Source organism: Setaria viridis, chromosome 9 (assembly GCF_005286985.2).
Source record: "Setaria viridis chromosome 9, Setaria_viridis_v4.0, whole genome shotgun sequence".
NCBI classification, from domain to species: domain Eukaryota; kingdom Viridiplantae; phylum Streptophyta; class Magnoliopsida; order Poales; family Poaceae; genus Setaria; species Setaria viridis.
The window spans coordinates 9,710,686-9,717,286 of record NC_048271.2 but is presented as its reverse complement, the minus strand read 5'-3'; the positions used below and the strand labels follow the sequence as shown (position 1 = coordinate 9,717,286).

Sequence of the window (6,601 nt, the reverse complement as noted above, 5' to 3'; positions counted from 1 at the left end):
ACAAATATTATTTACTAATATTTATTAAATATATAATTATTTTAGTAGACTTTTTTGAAAAACGTGTACAAAAGTTTGTAAAAAATTCCACTATACATGTTTTCCGAGAGCAGAATTTCTCTATATATGTTAGCGTTCCATTACCACAATTGTCGGGAACGAGATCCTTCGAAGTCCGTCTTGACGACTGCTCCCGGCAGTCACTCCATCGTTGTCGTTCACTACCATCCAACGGAGCAGCTGAGCCTAGGCACTCTAGCTGGTTTGCACGTATTGTGGCCCAACAACACGGCCTGTTAAGCGTAAAAAGCAGCGGCCGACGTCCTTTTGGCGCGACACCTCGCTGTTTTGGTGCGGACATGGCTTGTTTTGGCGTGGTTCCGGGGCTGGAGCCGGGAGGACCAAGGCGGCGTTCGTCGACTGCTCGTGCTATGCTACCATTTGATACGATAACTTGGTGGAGTATTCTGCACTCCTAGATCTTCCTCTCTACTAAATTTTTTCGGTGTTCTAATCTAGTCATCGTTGGCATCCCTAGATGTGTTGAAACGAAACCTGCATGTTTCAGATGGCGGAAAACAGGTGTGTAATATCATGATTGTTTATTTGCATCGTCAGATTAATGCTGAAATCAACTTATCAGGCAAGCTGTATGCTTGAGATGTGAGCAAAGTCTTATCCTGCCAACACCTAGCAGCAAGGTAGTAGTGCCTTGTCTTGTGGTTGTACACTTGTACTGCCATCTGCATGCTTTCCAATAAACAAAATATTGATACATCAATGAATCAGTTAGGTGCATAATTTTGACAGGCAAAGGACAATATGTTCAATATTGCATATAGGTGCATAGATGTATCATGATCTGCTCTAGAACATGCATAAAACAATTTTTGCCAATTTTGTGGTCCAAGTATTGTTGGAAATCTGTACAGCCATTGAGATCACAAAGGTGAAAAAATTATCACATGAACTGCAAATGATTTAGAATAGGACAGTAGCTTTAATAAGGTAATCAAATTGCTACCACTGTACAGAAGAGCTGAAGAGGAGCACATTACTGTGTTCTCACAAAATGACATCAGCAATACATTCTATCTTTTGAGAAAAATAAATGACTCAACATAGACAACGAAAAAATTGTTCCTAGTCACTTTAACTTGGAAGCTGGCAACAGGGACAACTAATCCTCAGTAACATACTTGTTTCTTCGAGCACCAAAAGCAAGTCTCTGCAGGTGAAATCATAGAGAGTGTATTACAAATGCAGGAAAATTGGCAATGTCAAGGATGCCAAAAATAACTGAAATAGCACCATTGATCCAGAGACTTCTTACTGAAAAAATTCTTGAGTAGGCTTTCAAGCCTGTGAGAAAGCGAATGTAAGTTGGCTTCATTGATTGGTTGCTAGGGATTCCTCTGATGTTTGGAACAAGGTAGTCAGCGACCTGTGTAGTAGTGAGACAAGAGTAACTATTTCTGTTTCATATAGTCTCATAAGAAGCTTAAAAAGGGATCTGCTAAGTCTTATATAAATTGAACTAGTTAAGAAATAAAGCAAGAGCTCATATGCGGCATAAACAAACAATGCATGTTATGGTCCACGAATACAACTTCAACTAAACTAACTGTGAAAAACTAAATTTGATAGGTTACTCCATTTGGTTTGATAATGCAGTCCCCAAAACTCCCGTTTTATTTACTATTTTTTCCTAAGTATATGTTATAAAAAATAAATAATTATAATAACATAGGAGTATTCATGAGGGATCAATTAAAATCATTTTCTTATGATAAAGGTAAGTACTTTTGTGTATGATAATTGTCAAAGTTCTGTATCCTTACATTTAAACTACTGGCTGAATAAAATACACACGTCCAGATTTCCCAGGTTTAGCCAAGGCTTAGCTCAGCATATAAAAATGGAAGAATATTATGCCATATATCTCACTTGGATAAAACAAATTAGAAGCAATTTTCTCTTATTCTCGTTTGTTCCTTCCTTTAGATAAATACTCGAAAATCCCATTATTTCCTTACGGCACAATATTAAGAGTTCAACAGATATAAAGGTATGCATGATAAACTCACTATCACTAGAACATTTGAACTTTCGTTACGCAAGCAAAGATAACAGATAATATATCAAATCAACAATGAACTGTCTCAGTTTTTAGGAAAACCGTTTACAAGCGAAAACAGATACAGGGATACAACAATTAATGAGTGGTTGCATCTTTTGCCACATGGAAGCTGTACAATAAGAACCAACGATACACTGGGAATGCAAGATAATGATAAACTCTTACCACATCAGGAGGTTCAGCTAATATATTGATGAAAAATTTGGCCTGACATCAGGAAAGTTCATAATTTAGTACCCATGAATTCTCTTATAAGCTATGGTGGAAGAATTTGAGACGAGCCTGATCCCTTACTTGTTTTGTAGTAGCGCCAGACATAAGAAGATCTGTTGTGACCATGCCAGGCTGCACGGAATATACATATAATTCACATAATTGCTCCTTCAGCGTTTTATAGATCACAGAGGCAGAACACATTCCAAAAGCTATGCATTTACACATGGACAAAGGCTATAGAAAGTAGCTAATCAAACTACTTCAATGATTTAATGTAGTTCAGACTAATTAACAAGTCCAGAATATTTATGTCAACAGAAGAAATGCTGGGGTTACGTACTGATAAGTTGTGCACCATCACATTGTTCACTTCATTCATCTGCAACTCAGCCTGCAATCAAAATCAAATTATTTTTCTGCCTGAAATTTCTGATAAAATTGCAAGGTGCCAAGCTTCTCATGGTGGGCGGGTTAGGGCATTGAACTCTGGGGGACATAGAAACCCCCCTCCAACCCGGGTCCGAAGCACGGCACCTTCTTAAAAGAAAGCCTGTGAGGAGTTCCGCCATGGTTGAGTTTCTTTTTGATAAAATGGCAAGGTGGTTATTTGTATTACCTATATTTGTACGTATGTAGGGGTGGGTGGGGAGGGTTGAATGCTCAGGAAAACTTTAGTCATTTAAGTTATAAAAAACAAACACCTATGAAATTCAGGTGCTAGTTTATACCGACTGACTATTTCAATAACTCTCAAATGATCCTTTCTATCTTTAATATAAAGATACACAGCTCTTGAAAGCAATGGAGATTGAGTGGAATAGTATATTAGATTTATTGAAAGACATGGGTTACATATACAAAGGGGTGAGGAGATCTTGTGGCTTATGGAAACAGAGCCGGTTGAGATCTCTGATCTCCTCATATCTCTATTCAATCATATCCAGGGCCGGCCGGGCTGTTAGCCCAAAAGCACTGGACCCATACACATGACATATGTCTAAAAGCTCTCCTGCATGTTCAATAAAAAAAAATCTCAAATGGTTCTGAACATGGAGAAATAGTTGTTACGCATTTGCAGTGTAGTGTATAGTCTTCATCAAGGCAATTAACAATTAAATGAGGCAATAAAGCAAATGGTTCATCACAATCACATACTTCACTGGGAATTTCAAACTGAAACCAAGCATTTGAGGTTTTTATCCTCATAAAGGGTTGTCTTTACCTGTAGTGACTTTGTAAGATGCACAACACTTCGCTTTGTTGCACCATATGCAGCAAACCTGGTGACCATCAGTTAAAATTCAGGTGGTATATCTGTGAGACAAAAAGCTAGAGTTCTATAGTAGCATTTTGCAGGATATTAGGCATCACAATTCAAATTAGTGTATACTTGTTTGACATTTGTCTTTGTTCACAACTAATTCACTTATCCAAACTACTGATCCCCTCATAATCTGTCAAGTGCAATATAGTCAATTACATCACACGCTCATGTGGATAGGGAGGAAACGGGTCTCTCTCCTACCAGCACTTAAAACCAGGAGGAAGGCACGCACTATCTCAAACTTCACAGCATCATACTATTGGAGATTGGAGAACCCAAAGGAAGATAAAATCATATAGCAGCATGATCCTCAGTCCTGTGTCCATATTACGGTACACAAGAATAAATGGAAACACATACCTTGGAGTCGGCCTTCCATCAGAACCAGCACCATCAAGGTTAAATATGTGACCACCTCGAGGTTGGTTCCGCATCATGTTTATTGCCTAAAATGGCAAGAATATGATGCTGGTTAAATAATTATTCATAATCATCATATGAAATGTAAGAAAGCTAATATTGAGTGTGATTAATACCTCACGACAACATATCATCAATCCAAGGGTGTTAGTGGTGATAATTTCCCTAGTAAATCAGGGAAAGGGGCCAATTAATGATTGGTACTAAATGGTACAAATGTATAAAAATGTACTCGCCAAGCTTGCTCAAATAAGACGAAATTTACATGAGAGCCTCGTCAGAGGTTTCCACCAGCGGTTTGTATGTATATGCATTTGATCCAGCATTGTTGATCTGCACCAAAATAAAAATATTAAGAGAGACCAGATTTCTACTGACATTCAGATTTAACCCAAACTAATTCAGAAAACAAAAAAAAAACTCGATCAACCTAGGAGGAACTAGGTGGCATTGTAAATAAGAAAAAATAGATTCAGTAGGACAGAACCGAGTTATTTTTTACTAAAATGAAGTTAAAACAATAAAGGAGGAAAGCTGAAAGATGAGCACAGGAAAGAGCTACGAAATAAACAAGCCACACCAATATTTCATACCTCATGCACCTGATTACAAAACATTTCTGATACAGTGGAAATTATGCAGTAAGCATCAGTTGTATATCAGAAATAACGATGATGAATATGAGTGCGCATGCAACTGGTTTGTGTGGGTGGATGGAAATGTACCCATATATCAATATGCTTAAGCTTGTCACGTGCAAACTCCACAAGTGCCTTTACATCCTTTCCATCTCTAACATCACAGGCAGTTCCCTGTCACAAGAAAAATGGCAACAATTCACTATTAAGAAGCAGAATGTGCAGCTCCATGATACATCCAAGCAGCAAACACGATACATGGATATAATTTTTGATGAAAGAAATAAGAACCGAGTAGCTCAGCAGTAGGTACCCACACATGTTGCTCTCCATATCCCCTTTTCAATTCACCGACCACAGATTCTACCTTTTCAGCTGTAGAAGATAGACTGCATGTCAAGGAAAGACTAAACTGGTATCAATTGTAATTTATTGCATACTCACTTTTTCATCCTATTTTTTCCAGAAGTACCTAAAAATTTGGTTATTTAGTAAAAAAAGAAAACAGTAGTGACTTCTATGCCAGATCATTGACCCAAAAGATCTGGCACACTGGCACATAAATTAAGTACATTTTGTGAGACAAGACCGGAGAAATGAATGGAGTGTCAGATAGCAAGAGATGGATGACAAATAAACTAATGACAGATCATCATGTCATCAAAATGGAAAAGGAGTAAATAAATAAAGAAAAATAAAGAGAGGCAGGCAACTATGCAGATCAATTTGAAACTGTAATGCATGCTAGACCAAGATAAACACACATTTTGGTGCATCATGTCAATGACACTTCCTTATATACCTGATCTTGAGCAGATTATAACATTATCACCAGCCTCCAGAAACTTCCTTGCCAACGCGTATCCTATACCTGCGTAAGAATACAGAAAACCACAGGGTAAGATCTAAGAAACGAGTTTTCCACTCATGCACTACTTTTTATCTGTATGAAACAGGTTCTACAAGGTGAAGTAATTACGATATGCCTGAACTTCTCATGCACTACTTTTTATCTGTATGAAAACGATTATACAAGGTGAAGCAATTACGCTATGCCTGAACTTCCTTTTTTTTGTTTTTTGCTGGGTGTATACAAGGTTTATGTTCCTGAAAACAGAGCCTGCATTCAATTGTAATGAAATTTCGAGGTCAAGGTTCTATCGACCATTGATTGAGTGAAAGGTCGAGACTGCAAGCATTCATTTAGACACCTCAGCAGTCGCCGGTTGCTATTCAGAATACATGCACTGTCGCTCAATCTAAGCACGAATTCAGAAATGCAGAACCTCCCCCTTGGTTGTTGAACCAACAACCATTTCGTAATAACCGAGCTGCGCACCTTTCGTTGAGCCGGTGATGAGGACATTGTAAGGCGGCACCATGGGCTCCCTCCGTCCCCCTCCGCCGCCACCGCCGGATACAGCCTCCGCCCGCAACCAGGCAAGTCCCCGCCCGCCTCTCGGCGCGGCCGCTAGCCCGCGCCGCTCCGGCCGGCCGCGGAACCGGTCCACAGCGGCGACGGATGACCGGGACGGCGCCGCGCCGACCCGGCCGGGGGCCCGGAGCGGGAGGTGGGCCGCGACGCTGGCGGCCATTGAGGCGGCACACGTGGAGCCGCGGAGGAGAGAACTGGTGGGTGCTCTGCTCTCAGAGTCGCAGGTGAGGTTTGTCCGTTTGGGCCGTGGAGGGTCTGGATAGATAACCAACCAGGGCCCACCGCTCAGTGAAAGCGCTCGAGCTGCCTCAATCTGAAGCACGGCACTCGGCAGTTTATCTCAGTTTCATGTGGAGATTTCTGCAAAGAAAATCCTCAGGGGAGATTAAAATGTCATTTCTAGAATCTATTTTTTTGCGAGACTTTCA

General features: G+C 40.0%; 1 protein-coding gene across 2 annotated transcripts; it reads right to left on the bottom strand.

Moving 5' to 3' along the window:
- Nucleotides 1-950: 950 nt before the first annotated feature.
- LOC117839499 (chlorophyll(ide) b reductase NOL, chloroplastic) lies at nt 951-6,396 on the bottom strand. Of its 2 annotated transcripts, none has more exons than XM_072290826.1 (13): nt 6,078-6,396; nt 5,541-5,609; nt 5,052-5,113; nt 4,826-4,912; nt 4,366-4,433; nt 4,217-4,265; nt 4,041-4,126; nt 3,579-3,636; nt 2,697-2,747; nt 2,435-2,485; nt 2,306-2,347; nt 1,327-1,444; nt 951-1,228 (listed from the first exon to the last, which is right to left on the bottom strand). In XM_072290826.1, exons 1-13 carry the CDS (start codon nt 6,331-6,333, stop codon nt 1,188-1,190), a joined length of 1,038 nt encoding a protein of 345 aa, XP_072146927.1. In that variant the 5' UTR covers nt 6,334-6,396; the 3' UTR covers nt 951-1,187. The 2 variants fall into 2 exon arrangements, with proteins under 2 accessions (XP_072146927.1, XP_034575730.1); XM_034719839.2 differs by having other exon boundaries at nt 1,334-1,444; nt 6,078-6,392.
- Nucleotides 6,397-6,601: the final 205 nt, after the last annotated feature.